Source organism: Triticum urartu, chromosome 4A, assembly GCF_056163025.1.
Source record: "Triticum urartu cultivar PI428250 chromosome 4A, HENAU_Tu73, whole genome shotgun sequence".
NCBI classification, from domain to species: domain Eukaryota; kingdom Viridiplantae; phylum Streptophyta; class Magnoliopsida; order Poales; family Poaceae; genus Triticum; species Triticum urartu.
Genome location: NC_141876.1, coordinates 350531938 through 350552205, shown reverse-complemented (window position 1 = coordinate 350552205; position 20268 = coordinate 350531938). Strand labels below are relative to the sequence as shown.

At 53.3% G+C, this 20268-nt stretch overlaps 1 protein-coding gene across 1 annotated transcript; it reads left to right on the top strand.

Moving 5' to 3' along the window:
• Nucleotides 1-1049: 1049 nt before the first annotated feature.
• On the top strand, nucleotides 1050-20044 carry LOC147975835 (protein FAR1-RELATED SEQUENCE 5-like). The gene is made up of 5 exons (XM_087520599.1): nucleotides 1050-1145; nucleotides 15796-15860; nucleotides 18407-18787; nucleotides 18892-19078; nucleotides 19823-20044. The coding sequence occupies exons 1-5, from the start codon at nucleotides 1050-1052 to the stop codon at nucleotides 20042-20044; spliced, it is 951 nt and encodes a 316-aa protein (XP_087376725.1).
• Nucleotides 20045-20268: the final 224 nt, after the last annotated feature.

Sequence of the window (20268 nt, the reverse complement as noted above, 5' to 3'; positions counted from 1 at the left end):
CGCAGCGGCTCACGGCGCTGCGGAAGGAGCGGTCCGTCTTCCCCCCCAAGCTTGGCGCGAAGGAGCTGAGGGAGAACTACTACCTTTTCTGGTCGGCGGAGACGCGCGCGCATCCGCGCACAAAGGTACTCCCCGCCGCCGCTTGGAAGAAGGCTCCGAATGGATACCCCTTTTTTGCTCTGTTCTTCTACTGCGGGCTCTGCCCGCCTTTCTCTGATTTCTTCTGCGACATCATGAATACCTATGGATTCCACCTCCTTGACATCACCCCCAATGCCGTCCTGACAATAGCAGTTTTTGCACATCTCTGCGAAAACTTTGTCGGAGTCCTTCCCAACGTAGCCCTCTTCCGCCACTTTTTCATACCGCGAGTAGAGAGAGGAGAGCCTCTATCCGGCGGAATCGCCTGGATCTCAAGGGCCGGCAAGAAGGAGACGTATCTGGAGGGAGAATTCCGCGGCAAGTGGGAGGAGTGGAGGGCAGATTGGTGCTGGATTGACGAGGAGAGCCCGCAGCCATTCACCACCCGGCGCCAAACCCCAGTAGCACGCGGCAGCGATTGGAGTGACGTGGCCCCGGAAGACGCCAGACTGAAGATTGCCATCACCAGGATCCTGCGCCTCAGGCTTGCCGGGCTTACTGTTGGCGCTGTTGGCGCAGACTTCCTTCGCCGCCGCATCGCCCCCCTGCAGGAACGGGGGAGGCCCACTTGGGAGTTCAAGAATGCGGCAGACATCATGAGGCTGCGGCCAGGCCTCAATTACAACTTCACAGTCTTGGAGCTCAACGCGATGCTGCAGGAGCTGTTCAAGTATGACCCGCAGCATCCCGAGGTCTTCAGGTTGCCGGGGGGCGTCGTCCCGTTGTGCAACAATTCTGCGCTCGACCACTTCCGTGCAATGATGCCGGAGTGCGACTCGCACGGAATTGTGCCAACTTGGCAGGAGCCTGCAGACGACGTCGTGCAGCAGTTCTTCGACGACTTGGTGGAAGTGCCAATCCGCCCTGACGAGAAGGACGGCCTCACTCACGACACCATGGATGCGGAGATGGCGCTCATCGCCACCAGGCTGGAGGAGGCAGCGGTAGCCGCAGCCGCGGGCAAGTTCAGGTTCACTGTGGAGGAAGCAGATGCAGCGGACGCGGCAAGCCCTGCCGAGCGAGGGGAGCCTGCCGGCAAGAAGGATCTTGCCGGGCGTGACGCCGAGCCGAGCGAGCCCGCCAAGGACACAAGCGGCTCATTGGAAATCAACTCCTCCTCCTTCTCTTCGGGCAGCTCGCCACAAGCAGAGCCTCCATCCCCACCAAGAAGGCGCCTCCGCAAGGCCGGTGACGTGACGGAGCGGCAAGCGGGTCAACAGTCTCCACGCCGCGTGACACGCTCCACCGCGGCAAACACCGTTGCCGCGGGAGAGCCTCATGCTGCGACGGCAACTGGAGCGGAGTCTAGCCGGACCACCGCTTCAGTCCCTGCCGCTACTCACGCCGCGCCGACAGCCGGAGCGGGGTCGTCTCAGACCGTCGCCACTGCTCCCGCCAAGCGGCCAAGGGAAGCTTCTCCTCCGCCTCCTCGCACCGGGCGCGCGCCGAACTTCGACTTCTCCGCGTTCAGCTCCGACGAGGAAGAAGAAGAAGAGTAAGCTTCTCTTGCTGTACTTGCATTTCTTCAATCCTTGCTGTTTGTCTTGTTTCTCACTTGCTTTTCTTCTGAACTTGTTCCTTTTTAGGACTCTGGCCCAGAGAGCGGCAAAGAGAGCTAAGGTCCCGGTGATCGTCATCGAGGACGAGCCTACTGCGACAGCAGGTGGCGCGCCCGAGACAACCTTGCCAGACCCGGCAACTTTCCTCCAGGGCAGCCCCCAGCGTAAGTGTATGATTTACTTTCTGCTGCGAGGCACGCTTGGGTACTTGTCTTTGCTAATATCTGCTTGTTAACTTGTGTAGGAGCCGAGCAGCCCCACCAGGAGCCAAGGGAGAATCCCCCGACAAGGGAGAATTCTCCCGCAAGGGAAGGCTTCCCGGTAAGGGAGAAGTCTCCGGCAAGGGAGGGTTCTCCGGCGAGGGACAGCACCAGCGGCCCCCCGACGGCGGAGACCACGACTGCAGAGCCTGGTGCAGGTACTCCTCTTGCTTCCAAACTTCCCTCGGGTTCTTCTTTTCTTGATCTTTCTGGGTTTTTGCTGGATTTTGTTTGACTCTTCTCCCCTTTTCCGGCCGTCAGATCCATCCGCTGCGGAGCAGATGGAGACTGAGGTCGCCGTCGACGAATCAGCCGGCACTGGCGATCCCGCCGGCGCCGAGCCTGCCAAGGCTGCCGTCGCAGCAACTGGCGAGGAGTCTGGCGATCGTACTGATGGCCCAGAGGCCGCAGGAGCGCCAGGCGCTACGCCGACCGCCGACCCGTCCGCCGAAGCCGCAGCGCCAAGCTCCAAGGAGCCCCAGCCGGGCGTCTATTTGAAGGCCGGCGACGACGTCTTCATCAATCTTCCCTGGGCATCGAGCTCCAGAGCGCCGGTCGAGGGGGAGGTCTTCGACGAAGAAGTGCTCGCCTCCGCTGGCTTGACGGTGGTTGACGCGCCAAGCAGCAGCAACGAGCCTGAGGAGGAGCGGCTGCTGCGGAGACTGATGTCGCTCTACCGCGCGCGGCAGGCCAAGCTGGAATCTCGCGAGGCGCTTGCTGCGAAGGCGGGAGCTGATATCGAGAAGCGCGCGGAGGAGCGTGGGGGTTTCCACCGGGAAGCCCTCCGATCCCTGGCGGAAGAGCGGGAGCAGCTCGCTGAAGCGCAGAAGGCCTTCCTTCTTGAGAAGGCCGAAGCTGAAGAGCGGCAGCGACTTGCCGCTGTGAAGCTAGCCACGGAGGAGGGCGAGCTGGCGTAGCGGAAGGTCAACCTCGACTCCCACGAGGAGGAGCTTGCCGTGTGCAAGGGAAAACTCGGCGAAGCCCTCAAACAAGAAGAGGACGCCGCCGCCGCCGCCGAGGCCGCCAAGGAGGAATTGAAGACGAAGGTGGCGCAGCTAGAAGCCTATCTCGCCGAGAAGGGCAGAGAGCTCAGCGCCGCCAAGGTCTCCAACGTGGATCTTGAGTTGAAGCTAACCACTTCGACCAAGACTCTGGACAGCGCCAAGAAGCGGGAGGCGGCCTTGAAGGAGGAAATCAAGGCCGACAAGGCGCTGCTGGAGAGTGCTGCCGCCGCCCAGAACGCCTTCAGGGAGACTGTGACGCACTGGACGGAGAGTCTGGTGAACGCCGCCACAGATATCGACAAGGAGCGGGCGCAGCTGGGGATGGAAGATCTTGGGTATCCCTCCGACGACAACCTCCAGCCCAGCGCCAAGCTCGTCCTGTTCTTCAAGGGCGTGGCGACAGCCCTCCAGCGACTCCGGGAGAGGATCCCCAAGCAGCTGGCCGACGAGTCGCGCAAGATCTGCGCAGGAGCCCTCCAGAAGGTGTTGATGAAGGTGGCCTTCCGCAATCCGGGCCTCCGCCTCACCAACATCCTCAGGACCTTGCCGCCGGAGGCTGACCTAGAGGAGCTCAAGGCCCTTGTCGCACCCATTGTGGACAAGGTGAGCGGGATCAAGCGGGTCGAAGGCGATCGCGTAGATTCAGCCGCCCATTTCTTCTTTCCTTGTCGCTGCTTATCATGTCATGAAAACAGTCTGTTAGAGCTGCGACAAGCCATCTTTGTAATATAACTTTGTTCTGGGCAATGATCGCAACGTTATTTCCTTTACTTGACTCCTTCCTTTGTATGTCTTTTTACCCTACGCTTTTAGGGAACTTGCCGGCACAGGCACCTGAGCCGCGAGCGCTGAGTGCGGAACGTCAGCAGCCTGCTGGCGGTGCCGCTACCGACAAGAAACCTTGTCGCAACTAGTTGCAGCTCACTTAAGTTGCTGAGCGAACTCGAAACAAAGTAAGGGCGCTAGCGGCTCACTTAAGTTGCTGAGCGGACACGAAGCAAAGTAAGGGCGCTAGCAGCTCACTTAAGTTGTTGAGCGGACTCGAAACAAAGTAAAGGCGCAACTAGCTACGAGTTGGTTCCTCCGTGCACAGGTTTTCCATACAAAGTGCGGTCGTTCAAGGGAGATAACTAAATTTTTAAAAAAAAAATTGATTGCTCAAACTTTGGCAACTTAGCTTTTCTGTTGTTTGCTTCCCGGCAAGGCGAAGCTTTCTTGAACGGCGCCTGGTCCATACCATCGTCTTCTCCTTTCCCCCCGGCAAACTTGTGGGCGAGGGGAACCTTCCTTTCGAAAGAAAAGAAGAGACAAATACAAATATGGAGCTTTACGGCTCGTTATTGCTTACCGTGGAGTAGGTGCTGCACAAAGTGTCAGATCATATATGCCAAAAAATAGAAAGCATAAAATCGACAAAATGTGCGGAGCACATGAGCTTTACTTATGCACGGGGTCTGCGCCCGGCTTTGTACAAAGGATTACATGCAACAGCGGCAAGACTTGTACAAAAGGTGGTTGCCGGAACAGGTTCCGACAACCGCGCCTTACGGGTAAAACTTACGAAGATGCTCAATATTCCAGGAGTTGCTCACCGAAATACCATCTTCGGTCTCCAGGCGGACAGCGCCAGGCCTAGTGACTCGTTTCACCCGGTAAGGGCCTTCCCACTTCGGCATCAACTTGTTGGAATTCTTGGCGGACTGAAGACGCCGAAGAACAAGGTCGCCTTCCTCGAGACTTCTGGCATTAACTTTGCGGCTATGGTAGCGGCGCAAAGCTTGCTGGTAGCGAGCAGCTCGCACAGCAGCCTGAAGACGGTCTTCCTCAAGGAGCAGCGCGTCATCTTGTCGCAGCTGCTCTTGCTCAAGCTCATCATAAGCGAGCACTCGAGGTGACCCGTATACGAGTTCCGTGGGGATAACTGCCTCTGCTCCATAGACTAGAGCGAAAGGTGTCTGTCCAGTGGCTCGATTTGGCGTCGTCCTGATCGACCAAAGAACCACCGGCAGCTCCTCGATCCAGTTTCTTCCGCACTTGTGCAGCCTGTCGAAAGTTCTGGTCTTGAGCCCGCGCAGCACTTCAGCATTTTCCCTCTCCGCTTGACCGTTGCTTCTCGGGTGAGCAACAGAAGCGAAGCAGACCTTGGTGCCAAGATCTTGGACACACTGCATGAAGGTGCGGCTCGTAAATTGTGTGCCGTTGTCGGTGATTATCCTGTTAGGGATCCCGAAGCGGCAAACAATTGACCTGAAGAACTTGACTGCTGACTGAGCGGTCACCTTCCTCACTGGTTCCACTTCCGGCCACTTTGTGAACTTGTCGATTGCAACGTACAAGTACTCAAAGCCCTCGACAGCTCGGGGAAAGGGGCCGAGGATGTCGAGCCCCCAGACCGAAAATGGCCAGGATAAAGGGATCGTCTGGAGAGTTTGAGCTGGTTGGTGTGTTTGCTTGGAATGGAACTGGCACGCTTCACACTTGGTTACTTGTGCAGTTGCATCCTGGAGGGCTGTTGGCCAAAAGAAACCTTGCCGGAAAGCTTTGCCGACAAGTGCTCTTGCGCCAATGTGATGACCACATATGCCTCCATGTATCTCTGCCAACAGCTTTTGTCCGTCTTCCCGGGGAATACACTTCAATTTCACACCGTTGAGTCTTCTTCTGTACAGTGTCTTGTCGACAAACTGGTACATACTTGACTGTCGGGCTACTCTTTCCGCTTCTTCTTGCTCTTCGGGAAGTTCTCCTGTCTGAAGGAAACGGACAATCTGCTGTTCCCATGCTGGAGCTTGTGGCTCGACAACAAGGACTAAAGGCAAATCTGCGGCTGTGGGAACGTCCGCTTCTACGGCAAGAACCTGCGGGTCTACCGGAGCTTGACGTTCCCCGGCAAGTTTGCCGGAGCAAAACTTGTCGGGAGCTGCTTCTTCAACGGAACAAACCCTAGGGCTTGCCGGAGCAGACTGCTCCTCAGCGCTCTTGGCGTTGATCTTGGGGACTGCTGCAGGAACTTTCGCTTCTACGGCGAGAACCTGCGGCTCTGCCGGAGCGTGACGTTCCCCGGCAAGCTTGCTGGAGCAAAACTTGTCGGGAGCTCCTGCTTCAACGGAACAAACCCTAGGGCTTGCCGGAGTAGACTGCTCCTCGGCACTCTTGGCGTTGATCTTGGGGACCTTCTTGGCGGCGGCTTCGGGAAGCTCTGCCGGCAAGTAGTCACCAGAAACCAACTTCCTCTTTTTGCTCTGTCCAGTCGATGGCGCTACGGACGGCTGAGTCAGCTTGAGCACAAAGATCCCTGGTTCCACAGGTAACTTAAGTGCAGCGCATTTCGACAGGCCGTCAGCAATGGCGTTCTGAGCTCTTGGAATATGTTCCATCTGCAGGCCGTCAAAGTGCTCTTCTAGCTTTCTCACTTCGTCGACGTAAGGTTCCATCAATGGACTCTGATAACTCTTGTTCACTTGGCGGACGACAAGCTGTGAGTCTCCCCTGACAATGAGCTTCTTGATCCCAAGGTCTGCCGCGATCTGGAGTCTGGCAAGCAAGCCTTCATACTCTGCGGTATTGTTTGTTGCTTGCTCCTTGGGAAAGTGCATCTGGACTAGGTACTTGAGGTGCTCTCTGGTGGGTGCGACAAGCAGCACGCCAGCGCCGGCGCCTTGCAGCGAAAAGGCACCATCAAAGTACATCAGCCACTCTTTACTTGCTTCATCGACGGGGATGCTCGTCTCTGGAATTTCTTCATCCGGTGTTGGTGTCCATTCTGCTATGAATTCTGCCAATGCTCTGCTCTGGATAGTTGAAGTGCTCTCAAACTGGAGGCCAAAGCTTGACAGTTCCAGTGCCCACTCAACAATCCTGCCTGTCGCTTCTGGATTCTGCAGTATCCTCTTCAGCGGAAAGCGAGTGACAACTGTTATCTCATGTGCTTGGAAGTAATGGCGCAGCTTTCTCGAGGCCATGAGAAGGCTGAAAAGCAATTTCTGCATGCCTGAGTACCTTGACCTAGCCCCCTGGAGAAGGGAACTGACAAAGTAAACTGGGCACTACACCATCTTCTTTTGTATCTCCTCGTGCATCTGCGCAGATCCATCTTTGTCGGGACCAGAGCTTGTCGGGGAAGCCCCCTGCTTGTCGCTGGATGCGCTTGCCGTGGTTGCTAGCTCATCATCTGCCTCCCTCTCTGCTACTAACGCAGCACTAACCACTTGATTGGTTGCCACTATGTGCAGCAGCAACTTCTCTTGTGGCTTAGGTGCGACAAGTATTGGAGGGGAGGACAGGTATCCCTTCAAGTCTTGCAGCGCAGCCTCCACTTCCGGAGTCCATCTCATTGGACCGGCCTTTTTCAGTAATTTGAAAAACGGCAGGGCGCGCTCAGCAGACCTAGAGATAAACCTGCTGAGAGCAGCCACGCAACCGGCAAGTCTTTGTACATCCTTGACGCGCTTTGGTGCTTCAATCTGCTCAATGGCCTTGATCTTGTCGGGATTGACTTCAATTCCCTGCTGAGACACAAAGAACCCGAGAAGCTTGCCGGAGGGAACTCCAAACACACACTTCTCTGGGTTGAGCTTGAGGCTGATCTTGCGCAAATTTGCAAAGGTCTCGTCTAAATCTTGAATCAGGGTTGCTCTGTCCTTGCTCTTGACCACTATATCATCCATGTAGGCTTCCACATTTCTGTGTATTTGTGGCTCAAGAGCGACATGGACTACTCTTGCAAATGTTGAACCAGCATTTTTTAATCTGAAAGGCATCCGTACGAAACAGTACGTGCCACATGGAGTAATAAATGCGGTCTTCTCTTCATCCTCTTCTGCCATGAAGATCTGATGGTATCCTGAGTATGCTTCAAGAAATGAAAGCAAATCGCATCCGGCTGTGGAGTCAACAATCTGGTCAATGCGCGGCAAAGGAAATGGGTCTTTGGGACAAGCTTTGTTAACATCAGTAAAATCGATACAAAGTCTCCATTTCCCATTTGCCTTGCGCACGACTACAGGATTGGCCAACCACGTGGGATGGAGCACTCCTTTGACAAGGCCTGCTGCTTCCAGCTTCTTGATCTCTTCTGCAATGAACTCTTGGCGCTCCACCGCCTGCTTCCTGACTTTCTGCTTGACGGGCCGCGCATGAGGACAAACGGCAAGGTGGTGCTCAATCACTTTCCTGGGAACACCGGGGATGTCAGACGGTTGCCACGCAAACACGTTGACATTCGCCCGCAGGAAAGCAACGAGCGCGCTTTCCTATTTCGGGTCGAGCGTGGCACTGATGGTGAAGGTACCAGCAATGCCGTCCTCCTTGGCGGACACCTTCTTCGTCTCTGGCGGAGCTGCCATCGTCTTCTTACACTTGCCGGTGGAGCTCGATGGTGCGTCCTCGATGGCAGCACAGCACTCCGAAGAGGTGCGCTTGCCGAAGTGGGTATCAGAACTCTTGCCGGACTTGGTCTTCTTCCCCCCGGGAGCTTCAACGGCAAGTGGCTTGCGATCTGCTACGGCTGCCGCTTCCCGGTAGATCTTGTCGGCACAGATAAGAGCATCCTTCTTGTCGCCGGGGACAGAAATGACGCTTATCGGGCCTGGCATCTTCAGCATGTTGTATGCATAGTGAGAGGCTGCCATGAACTTGGCGAGTGCTGGACGGCCAAGTATCCCATTGTAAGGCAATGGAATATCGGCAACGTCAAATGTGACCCTCTCAGTCCTGAAGTTGAGCTCGCTGCCAAATGTTACTGGCAGCGTGACCTTCCCCTTCGGCTTGCTCCTTCCCGGATTGATTCCTTGGAATGTGTCGGTCTCTTCGAGCTCGCTGTCAGGGATTTGGAGTTTTTGGAGTACAGCGGAGGAGATCAGGTTCAAGCCGGCCCCGCCGTCAACTAGCATCTTGGTGACTTTGAGGTTGCGGATAGTTGGTGAAACCAACATCGGCAAACACCCGACTGCAGTTGTGCGATCAGGGTGATCCTCAATGTCAAAGATGATAGGCGTGCTGGACCATTTCAGAAGTTTGCGCGATTCGATAGGTGGTTCCGCTGCATTGACTTCCCGCACCCACTGCTTGAGTTGGCGGTGTGAAGTATGCAGGGAAGCACCGCCGTCAACACACAAGACCTCTGTGGCTTTCTGAAACTCCTGCTCACTGGTCTCAACATCATCCATGTCTTCGTCGTCTTCATCGTTGTCGCGGCCGCGGGGAGGTCTGTCTCCTTGCCGCTGCTTGGCCTTGCCGCGGCGTCCTCCCCGGCCGGCGCGTTTCTTGCCAGATTCTGCAGCGCCACCTTGGGCCCTCTCCTTGTCTCGCCGCTCGTACTCAGCCTTTTGCTACTGGACAAGCTGCTCGACCTTCTTACAGCTCTGGAGGTCATGGCCCTTGGTGCGGTGAATCTTGCAATATTGCTTGTCGGAGCCGTCCTGCTTGTCGGCGACGGCCACAGCCTGGCAGTTGGTGCACGCGGCAACCTCCTTGCTGGAGCTACCAACTTTGGCTTTCTTGGCGCCGTCTTCGTTGGCGGACTGCTCAACGACTAGCACCTCTTTGCCTTTCTTCTTCCTGTTCCGCCGCCGGTTTTTCTTTGCCGGGGCAGCATCCTCACCGTCAGATCCTTCCGCTCCGGTCTTCTCTCCGGGGAGTCTCCTCCCTTCCTCAGCACGTGCACATTTTCCGGCCAGGGCATACAGCTCACTGACGTCTCTGATCCTGCACATCGCCATCTCCTCCCGCATCCTGCGGTTACGCATGTTCTGATGGAACGCGCTGATGACCGCGGCGGGGTGGACGTCTGGGATGTTATACTGTACACGGCTGAACCTCTGAATGTACTTGCGCAGGGGCTCTCCTTCCTTCTGGGCGAGCAGATGAAGGTCACTCTCTTGGCCATGAGGTTTGTGGCCACCTGTAAAGGCGCCAACAAACTGATGGCATAGGTCTGCCCAGGAGGATATGGAGTTGTCCGGCAAGTGCATGAGCCAGGACCTGATGTTGGGCTTGAGCACCAACGGGAAGTAGTTGGCAAGGATCTTGTCGTCTCGCCCCCCGGCAGCCTACACCGCGATGGTGTAGATGCTGAGGAACTCCGACGGATGCGTCTTGCCGTCGTACTTCTCTGGTACATCTGGCTTGAAATTCTTCGTGCTGGGCCACTGGACTTGCCGCAGCTCATGAGTGAACGCAGGGCAACCTACCGCGTATGGCAAGTCGCCTGGTTCCCCTGGCGCATGCATGTCAACAGAGGGCCCAGCGTGCTGGTCTGATTGACGTCGCGCTTCTCTTCGGCGCTCGATGCGGGTACGAGCGTCTTCTTGTTGTCGTTCTTGAAGAACTTGGCGCTAATCGCGACGAGCTCGCGGGTCTGACGACGCGGTGGAGTCGCTGTCGAGGTGGATCCGGCGAGTCGGCGATCTTGGCCTTCGGGGCGGAGAGTGCACAGTAGTTGCACCCCCACCAGTCTTGTCGTCTCCGGCTCGTGCCTGGCTGGCTCGCCGCGGCTGCGACGTGCTCGGCTGCCGTGGAGCGTCGCCATTGGCGAAGCCGATGAGACTCTGGATGGTGGCCCTCCAGTCGTCGATCTTGTCTGCCGCTGGAGGGTAGTCTAGGAGCAGCTGAGCTCGCGCCAAAGCTTCTGCTGAAGTGGCGGGTGGCGGTGGAGAACGGTGCGAGGAGCGGGATATGCTCGGACTTCTAACCACGTTAGAAGGAGCAATATCCCGTCCAGGCGACCATGTCTCGCTCGCGCCAGCGGGTTGACGTGCATGGTGGTCCTGAACGCTCCGAGATCCACCAGCTCGATCTTGGTCTAACAAACGCATGGTACCGTGAGTACCATGACGTTGCCGGTCCCGCGCCTCCTGAGACGGGCGCCGTGCATGTACGGACGCCGAGGTCTTGGAGTGCGCCCGGTCGTTGTGGGAACCGGCTACGCCGCCGATGGGCAGCGCAGCCCTGTCCTTGGACCTGGCAGCACCGTGAGCTCCCTCGTCGATGCGCGTTCTTCCACCGGCGCCTGCCCCATCAACCGTTTGCTCCGGTGGTGGTTGGCTCAGCGCGGACGGAGCAGCTGCCTCTGAAACCTTCTTCTTCGGCGGCATGTTGATGAAGATGATGAAGATCTAGCTCGCGATAACACCGGATCTGGTTCACACAACTTCGACGCCCCCTACCTGGCCCGCCAAAGATGTCGGGGTACTGATCCACGAACACCTATGGGACCGGTGGACCGGATCCCTTTCGCTTCGACGGGGGCGGAGGTCGTGCAAAGAGCAAATCAAGGTGATACACGCGAGCGATTTACCTAGGTTCGGGCCGCACGGATGCGTAAAACCCTACTCCTGCTTTGTGGTTTGTATTGATTTCTAGCTCGGGAGCGCGGAGTGCTACAGTACACACCAGCAGCTAGCGAGACCGAGCGTGAGTGTTCGAACCCCCCTCTACGTTGCACATGGGCCTCCTTTTATATGCTCAAGGGGTTACCGACAGGTGGCAACGGAGGTAAAGGGGAAAAATGGAAAGGTGCTGTGGTAGGCACAGCTACCTGCTACAGTGTATCATACCTAACCCTGACGGCAGGGGACAAGGGCCTTAAATGCCCGTCTGTGTCGCCTAAACAGTGTAAAAAGGGACCGCCAGGGACGCCACCGTTCGCCACGATGGCGATCTTGTCAGCGCCGCTTGCCACCGCACGCCCCTGGCTGCACAGCCTTCCGCCACGTACGCCTGGAAGGGCCCCAGAGCGACACGTTGGTGGATGTGCTGGAGCGCGGGCACGGAGAGGTGGCTTGCCGCGGCAAGCAGCTTGCCGCGGTCGTTGTCTTGTCGTGTCCGGGAGCTTGTCGCTCACCGGGCCTTGCCGGGGCGCATGGTGCGCCGCGGCAAGTTCCTTGGGATGCCTAGGATGGCCTTCCCGGCAAGCTCCTCTTGCCGGGGTCTTGTCTTCTTGGCTTGGACACTTTGTTCGTGAATGGCTCCAAAGGAACCACGGAGGACCTTGGCGGTCACCCGGCAAGCCTTTCCGCGGGATGCTACGACTGCCCGTGCACAAGTTCGGGATACTAGGGTACCCCTACTCTAGTACACCGACACATGGCAATATAAGCAAACATAGAAGTAACTCCCAAGGGTTTGATAATAAAATAGGAAATAGGTACTACCTCATCTACTTCCCAAAACCCACAATTTAATTAGATCCTAATCATGCAATGTTTGAGGATTGATCTAATGCATAAAAACTGGGTAGTAAGAGGTATGATCAAAGTGTTACTTGCCTTGCTGATGATCCGTGAAACCTAGATATTCGAAGTAGCAAGCGGCGCACTCCGAGTACTCTAACACAAAAAAACAAACAAGCATACAATAAGTACTCATATAATGCATAGGTAAAACTCAAATAAGAGATCTAACCAGAAAGTTCAACTTAAGAACTCCGGTTTGCAAAAAGAAACAAATCAAACTAAGCGACGGAAGTCAAACGGCGAAAGAAACGAGCTTCGTTTGCTAATCTGGATCTAAGTTAAAATTTTACAAAAGCAAAAACTTGTTTGAGTTGGTTAAACGGAAAGAGGGTTTCGAGACGAAACTCTAGGCACTTGAATCGCCTTATTCCGATAAACAAGCGAAAAGTTAAACTAAAACGAAAATCGGATCAGAACTCTCGATCAGAAATAATCGCGGAAAATCCGAGAAAAAGAAAAAACGACGAGCAGGCTAACGAATGAACGTTCGTTGTCTCTGGCTAAACGACGAAAACTGTTCGTTAAAACGAACGTACGGACGAACGTCCTTGTTGGTGTCAAAACCGGCGGATCTCGGATAGGGGGTCCCGAACTGTGCGTCTAAGGCGGATGGTAACAGGAGGCAGGGGACACGATGTTTTACCCAGGTTCGGGCCCTCTTGTTGGAGGTAAAACCCTACGTCCTGCTTGATTATTCTTGATAATATGAGTAGTACAAGAGTTGATATACCACGAGATCAGAGAGGCTAAACCCTAGAAGCTAGCCTATGGTATGATTGTATGTTGTTCTATGGACTAAACCCTCCGGTTTATATAGACACCGGAGGGGGCTAGGGTTACACAGAGTCGGTTACAAGGAAGGAGATCTACATATCCGTATTGCCAAGCTTTCCTTCCACGCCAAGGAGAGTCCTCCGGACACGGGACAAAGTCTTCAATCTTGTATCTTCATAGTCCAACAGTCCGGCCAAAGGATATAATCCAGCTGTCCGGATACCCCCTAATCGAGGACTCCCTCAGTAGCCCCTGGACCAGGCTTCAATGACGATAAGTCCGGCGCGTAGATTGTCTTTGACATTGCAAGGCGGGTTCCTCCTCCGAATACTTCATAGAAGATCTTGAACACGAGGATCGTGTCCGGCTCTGCAAAATAAGTTCCACATACCACCATAGAGGGAATAATATTTACACAAATCTAATCTGCTGACGTACCCTATAGTGTGACATCACACCACAGCCAGGTCTTTATTCGAATCGTTTTTCATAACCTATCTCAGCGTGTTTCGCGAGGTGATTTTCTTGTCGAAGCAGAGATTGTGTCCTCTTATTGCGGGATTCCCATCAATACGGACATGGGTAACCCAACCGCGCCATCAATTACGGCGCTTGGGGGATAAGCGAGTTTTACCAGGCTGGTGGGGGCGCATAGTTTTGTCCGCCCTTATAAAGGGATAAGGTCTCACCTTTTTCTACCTACGCCTTCTTCCTCCTTAGTCATCCATTCTCACGCACTCGAGCTCCAGCGCCCGAGTCCACATCCTTCTCCTCAACTCTCTCCAAACATGTCCGGAGCGAGAGGCAAGTGGATGGCCTACTCCGTCACGGAGGGACACATCAAAAAACTACTTGGTGCCGGATACTTAGCCGCGGATATCGCGCATCGGCTGCCAGCCACGGGGCAGATCGTCCCTACCCCGGAACCTGACGAAAGGGTGGTTTTCCTCCCCCACTTCGTCCGCGGACTGGGGTTTCCCCTCCATCCATTCGTCCGCGGCCTTATGTTCTATTATGGGCTGGACTTTCATGATCTGGCCCCGAATTTCATCCTCAACATCTCGGTGCTCATCGTCGTGTGCGAGGCTTTCCTCCGCATCCGGCCCCACTTCGGCCTATGGCTGAAGACCTTCAATATCAAGCCGAAGGTAGTAGGCGGCCAACAAGCGGAATGCGGCGGAGCCATGGTGGGCAAAATGCCCAACGTTACATGGCTCGAGGGCTCCTTCGTGGAGACCATAAAGGGGTGGCAATCGGGGTGGTTCTACATCACCGAGCTGCGCGACACCAATTAGGTGGCGGCCCCCGAGTTTCGATCCGGAATCCCCACGTGGCTCACTTCCTGGAAGGAGAAGGGCTTGTCCTGGGGCTCATCGGTGGAGCTGGACGGACTCTAGAAGTGTATCCGGAACATGATAAACAAGAAACTTAAGCTTGTCAACATAGTCCAGGTTATTCTCTTCCACCGGATCCTCCCGTGTCAACAACGGGCTTTCAACTTATGGGAGTTCGACCCAGCCCAGCACCAGACTCTACACGAGCTCTTCGACACGACACATAAGGACGTCTAGAAGGTGCTGTTCAAGGGCGCCGAGGTCCCCCCTTCTCTTACCAAGGACCGCGGGCTAAGCGCGAAGCGCCCTGTGAATCCGGTAAGTTCTGTACATCTGGTAGGGTATTTATTTCCCATAGCTTAACCATCTGTGTGGTCTGAGCTCCCATGCCTTTGACAGGACTGGGTGGAGACATCAGAGCAAATTAACTATCCGGTCCCTCTGCCCGAAGACCCTGCAGACGCTCTCCTGATGGAGATGCGGACTCCGGCTCCTTATGAGGTGCCGGAGAAGACCAAGAAGAAGGCCACGGGAACCCGAAAGAGTTCCCGGTGCCAGGTGGTATCGGACACATCGTCCGATAACTTCGAGATGCACTCCTCCCGTGAAAACGAGGAGAAGGAAGATGAAGATTCTCCCCCTCCAGCTAGGGGAGACAAGAAAAGGAAGGCCGCCCCAACCGGGGAGGCCGAAGGGTCCAAGAAGGGAAGGAATCTCCTCCCGGACTGCTCCACCATCGCCGCCGACGGTGAAGACGAGTGGCTGCTCAGGGCCAAGCCCTTGGCGAAGTCGTAAGTATTCGGATACCAGAGTAACTCATAGCATACCTTTGTTGCACTGCTTCTCCTAACGTCGAGTATGATTATGCAGTCCGCCCCGAGCCCGTATCGACATATCCTCGTCGGACGGTTCCTTGGACTCGTCGGACATGAATAGTGATACACTTCCAACCGCCTCCTCCCCTTGCCCTACGGACAATGCCAATGTCTCAAGGGGCACCGAGCCGGGGGGAGATAGTCCCGGAGGCACCTCAAGGCGACCTTCCGGACTCTAGGAGCAAAGGGAGCAAGGCTCCCAGGGGCTCCAAGTTCGGCCCCCAGCCAAACACCGCGCCGAAACCTCCAGTGGTTCCGGACTCGAGCAGGCGGCCCCCTTCCAAAAGGGGCAAGCCATCCATGCCGGTGACCTCTGTCCATCCAGAGGCACCGGATGACCTGCTGGGAGCGCTTCGCGGTGCTTCCATCGATGAAGAGCACCGCACTATTATGAGTGCGGTGATCAAGAAGGTTCAGTCCACCAAGAGCGGACTGACTGAAGCCTGTGCCAGCCTTGTAACAGGCTTTGAGGTAAGTATTTAAAATATAGGAAAAATATTACCGCATAGACAGTAGCCCCTGATGCTCTGTTTGGTGGTCACAAAGAAAAGCCGAATAGAGGATCAAATAATATCTGCAGGAGTCTAATATAAGTATGTCTGTATGTGTATGCAGGCTTCGCTGCTGACCTCTGTTGCACTAACTACAGAGGACGCTGCACTGAAGCAGAACCTCGAGCGGTCCGAGAAAGAGCTCGGCCTTGCCAAGAGGCAGCTCGAGGAGAACAAAGGTAAGTAATGCCTTGTCCATATATATATATATATATATATATATGGCAGCACTATTCTAATCCCAGGATTCGAATAGTTATTTGGATCACAGCAGCCCCTATATAAGGCCCGACAGGGCCCTCCCGAACTTCCCTGAACTGCCCGGCCCGACCCGAGTCGCCCCGACAGGATCCCACCCGATCCGAGATGCCTCGACAGGATCCACCTGATCCCCTCGATCCCGAGCCGCCCCAGCCCCCCTCCTGCCGATCCTCCCCTCCTGGTCGCCGATCTTCGCCAGATCCGCCGCCTCCCCTCCTTCCCCAGCTCCTGGCCGGCCGGGTCCGCCGCCTCCCCTCCATCTCCAGCTCCTGGCCGGCCACCGGCGCAGGCGAGCGAGCGACGGCGGACATTGGCGCGAGGGATCCTGCGTCACCTGGACGCGGCGAAGCCGCCATGGACTTCAGGAAGCCGCATCCTCGTCCCATCGCCACCGCCCGAAGCCTTGGCAAACCAGATGACGGGCCCGATGCAAGCTACGGCGAGCGGCGCGACCAACGGAGCAACTCCTCCACGGAGGCGGCATCTGTCGTGCCCTCAAATTCAGCGGCAACAACACATGAACTTCCTCCCGATTTTGCCTTCTTCTTCAATCTTGCCTTCTCTGACCTTCTTGCTTCGTACAAATGAACTTCGCGCCCTCTGCAAGACATGGATTGCCATGGAATTCCACTCATACCTCCACAACGAATTGTTCTCAAGGTGGCCTATCAGCTGCTGGAAAAAGGTTGGCCGAACTTCGAGCCAGGGTATGGTTGAACTTCTTCCTTCCTTCAGTTTGTTATTTGCTTATAGCTATGTGAAGTTCAGGTGGTGTGTGAGCATCAGTCCAGGCTACGAAAGCTTTTTAAAATCTGCCTCCTTACAACCATGTGAAGTTCTGGTAGTGTATGAGCCTCAGTCCAAGCTACAAAATAGCATTGTAAAATTTGCCTGCCTACTTACAGGCATGTGAAGTTCAGGTAGTATGTGAGCCTCAGTCCAGGCTACAACCACTATAAAATTTTCCTGCATTCACATTCACATGTGGAAAAGCCATGTGAAGTTCAACTAGTAAGTGTGCTAGAGTTCAGGTTGGTATGTGTCTGGTTCTGTGCAAAAAAATAAAAGGAAAATAGAACATGCATGTGATATGACATGAAGGTCAGGTTTGTATGCACTAGCAGTCCAACCATTCAGAAACTTCATGGAGGTTCAGGTTTTTTAACTGTAGACAGTATTTCCCCTTTGCAAAACAAGAAGTTCAGGTTGTGGAGAGTGCTAAGTTCAGGTACATATAAGTAATCAAATATTGTAGAATTAAAAAAACATGGTGTGAAGTTCATTCTATGAAGGGTGCTCAGTTCAGGTACAAAGGCATCGGCAGATGCTCAGCTCAGTGCATAGTGTGATGGCTCTCACCACTTTTATATGAGAAGTTCAGGCTGTGAATAATGCTAAGTTCAGTTACAAAGGTATATGCAGATATAACTTGTGTGCTAATAGGCATTTTTTTTCTTTTATGTCAGCAAGACGAGAGACGCATGAAGAAGCTTAGAAGTTCCCAGCAGCAAGTACACAATCCAAAGCCTGTACGCGTTGCACCACCCCCTCAATGGGTCACACCTCAAACACACAAATAGCATTACCAACCTACTCCAGACCAAAAATGGATGACACCCGAAACACACGAATACTTCCAAGATGCTGGGTCACAGCCCTATCCGCACAGGTTTGCGCCTCCACCTAATTGGGTGACGCCGGAAATCCCCCGTGGATTCTTTGTATCCACCAGCAGACTCCCAAGCACGCCGATGGAGGAGGGGGTTAGCTCAAGTCCTGCGTGTAACTCTGGAGGTTATCCTAGTGTGCCTCATCAATGCTAAAGCGAAGCAACTAAACCGGATCCCAGGACAAATCCAACAGCAACACACACATGGAGGAGAGTGATCTGCACACTACCACGGTTTGATCCTGCTGCTGCTGCTACAAGTCAGAATTCTACGGGGCATAAGGTAGATGGATTGCTTCATAAAACAAAAGAGCAAACCAAGACCAGGATCGCAATACCTCCACAACCACCTCAAGCAAAAATGACGCAAACAAGAGAGAGGCCATCTTCAGCCCTCCTTCCTCCTCGTGATCCACTGCTGCATCCTGCTATGATTACTCCGCCATGCCCCATCCCAGAGGGACAGGAGCCAACACCGCCGGAGTTGCGATCATACATGCACGTAAGTGAAACAAAAAATATTTATATACGCATCTTGTATTATCTGCACATTTTTTGCTCCCTCCAGGATAACAAGTTCATAAACTGCATTTTAAGGTGCTGTTTGGATTAATTTTTTTCTTTTTCTGCAGACGCCAGATCTACCGGCTTATCTAATACCAAGACTAAAAATGTGATTCAAAGATGTAGAGAAAGCAAGGGAATTTTATAACAGATACGCCAGACACGCTAGTTTTGGAATCAGGAAGACGGGTGGAAATGACAACCACAAGTATTTTGTTTGCGCCTTCCAAGGGATACACACATCTTCTGTTCCAGAGGCCAATAGGAAGCGAAACAAAACATCACAGAGGACGGGCTGCAATGCAAGAATGAGGGTGAAGGTGCAGGAGGATGGCACATGCGTGGCAGTGGACATTGAGTACAATCATAATCACGAGCTCATGCAAACTGATGACATGCTGGTATTTTTGCACTCACACAAGAATTATGACCCCACTATTTTGGAGTACGTAAAGCTCCTGCAGTACCATGATGTCAAGCACACAACAATCATGTGCATGGTATCTGAAAATGAAGATGGAAGCTACTTCCTAAGCATGACCGGACGAGACCTGCTAAACCAGTAAGTATTCAAACACCCACATACTGCAATGTAAAATGGCATCCTTGCTCACAACCCTTTGCTAGCAAAAAATAAACAAATGCATGTTTGCATGTGATTTGCAGGAAAGCCATGAATGCAAGGAAAGATGATTTGGATGATGTATTGAAACTTGTTTCATTCTTCAAAGACATGAAGGCAATAAATGATGAGTTTTTCTATGACATCCAAGTGGACAAGGACAAGTCAATTAAAAACATTTTCTGGTCCAATGCAAGCTGCCGAGGAGCCTATCAAGACTTCAGCGATTGCGTAACATTTGACACGACTTACAAGACCAACATATTTCATATGCCCCTAGGAGTGTTTGTTGGAACAAACCATCACTTGCAGTCAACGATATTTGCTGTTGCCCTGATAAGAGACGAAGATGCAAAGTCATTCAAGTGGCTGTTCGATATCTTTCTACGGTGCATGAACAACAAGCACCCAACTTGCATTCTAACAGGTGAGTTCAAAAAAAACTCCTCAAGTTTCATCATCTTTTCAGTCTATGGGTCTGTGTTGGTTGGGTACATTGGTTTTGTCTGAAAATAATGTAAAGAATGCAGTTCAACTAGTGTAAGCACAGAAGTCCAACTAGCAGTACAAGAAAGCAAAATTATCTCTCACATGTTTACAAAAAAATTAGTTATGAATGTGAAGTTCAAATACATGAATCATAGAAGTTCAAGGACAAATCTGTAAGATAAATATATGTAGCATGTTCAGAAAAATATAGTTATTTACGTGAAGTTCAAGCACTGCAACCACAGAAGTTCAACAACAATGCTTTAAGAAAAAATTTGATTGCAACACTACTAGTTTGTCCTACTACTAATTGTGAAGTTCAAGCACTGATACCAAAGAAGTTCAGCAACGCTGCTGTAAAGAAAAAATACATGTGACATTCTTAGATACAATACTGCCAAGATGTGTAGTTCAAGTACTTGTACAACATAAGTTCACCATCAGTACAAAAAAAGAATCAAGTTTCATTTTTTTTAATTCATGCAGCCACTATCATTTCGAAACACCGTCCACAAGCTATGTCGTTGGCACATCATGAAGAAGTACAGGGAATACCTCGCGTTGCTGTACAAAAAGTATAAAACATTAAAAGAGGAGTTCACAGCTATATTAAACTGGCCACTGATGCCAACGGAGTTTGAAGATGCCTGGGCTAAAATCATGCACAAATACAACCTGGAGAACGACCAGATGATGATGCAGCTCTAGAGTGATTGGAAGATGTGGATTTCAGCATATTACAAGAACATTTTCTGTGCTAGAATGACTTCCACACAACGAAGCGAGAGCATGAACCACGTGCTAAAGAAAGGGTTTGTCAAGGGGACCCAGAACCTACACAAGTTTGCTAGGTGGGTCAATGCTTGCATACAAACTCAGATGCAGAAGGAGAACGAGCAAACAATGACCAGCATGGTATGATGACAAGTACA